General features: G+C 44.5%; 1 protein-coding gene across 1 annotated transcript; it reads left to right on the top strand.

The window, feature by feature from the left end:
* Nucleotides 1-177: 177 nt before the first annotated feature.
* Nucleotides 178-1086, top strand: LOC111657857 (cryptochrome-1; the record flags this gene model as incomplete). The annotated part of the gene is made up of 3 exons (XM_023410192.1): nt 178-318; nt 499-810; nt 935-1086. Coding segments are annotated over 3 exons (605 nt in total), but the record flags the coding sequence as incomplete, so codon positions are not given.
* Nucleotides 1087-1166: the final 80 nt, after the last annotated feature.

The raw sequence follows: 1166 nt of genomic DNA on the forward strand, positions 1-1166 counted from the left end.
ATTTCATCATCATCATCATGATCAACAGCATCTTTGTTTTGTCACCTCTTTTGAGCATCAAGTTTTGAGGCCTGAGACTGAAAAGTATCCTAACTTTCCTAACTTATTGATGTCTGTCATTTCTTCAAATGTTCAGTGGTATTATATAGTTAAAGCTGACCGACCATCTTTTTACAGGCATGGGTGGCAAACTTTGAGCGTCCTCGTATGAACGCGAACTCCCTGCTGGCCAGTCCCACAGGGCTCGGCCCCTACCTGCGCTTTGGATGTCTCTCCTGTCGGCTCTTCTACTTCAAACTTACTGATCTGTACAGGAAGGTACGAATGGCCACTGACAAGACATGAGCCAATACAAAGAATTTATTCTTGGAATATTTTTTTAAATATTAAATATAATAAATATTTTTAAAGTAAGAGTGGAAAAACATTTATTTTGTGTAATGGTGAACGAGTCAAACTAGTCTATTCATGTTGCTTTTATGTTTTCTGTCTTATCAGGTCAAGAAGAACAGCACCCCCCCACTTTCCTTGTATGGACAGCTGTTGTGGAGGGAGTTCTTCTATACGACTGCCACCAACAACCCCTGCTTTGACAAGATGGAGGGAAACACTGTGTGCGTCCAGATCCCCTGGGACAGAAACCCAGAAGCGCTGGCCAAGTGGGCAGAGGGACGGACAGGTTTTCCCTGGATAGATGCCATTATGACCCAGCTAAGGCAGGAGGGCTGGATCCATCATTTGGCAAGGCATGCTGTGGCCTGCTTCCTCACCAGGGGAGACCTCTGGGTCAGCTGGGAAGAAGGCATGAAGGTAAGAACTAAGAAAAATACATGAATAGTACATGAAGCTACCTGTCTGCTGTCCTGGTGCCTATTGCTCTGATTTACATAACTACCATGCGTTGTCTCAACTGTCCCCTGTGTGTCTTGTACAGGTGTTTGAAGAGTTGCTGTTGGATGCAGACTGGAGTGTAAATGCTGGCAGCTGGATGTGGCTTTCATGCAGTTCATTTTTCCAGCAGTTTTTCCACTGTTACTGCCCTGTGGGATTTGGACGACGCACAGACCCCAGTGGTGACTACATACGGTCAGTCAGTACTTTCATCTGCATCATATGAATATAGAAGCACAGGCCTTTCATAATGTCCCATGCAGTTATTTAAATTA

This window comes from Seriola lalandi, unplaced genomic scaffold, assembly GCF_002814215.2.
Source record: "Seriola lalandi dorsalis isolate HSWRI2012SDOR001 ecotype SW California unplaced genomic scaffold, Sedor1 jcf7180001978229, whole genome shotgun sequence".
Taxonomy (NCBI): Eukaryota; Metazoa; Chordata; class Actinopteri; order Carangiformes; family Carangidae; genus Seriola; species Seriola lalandi.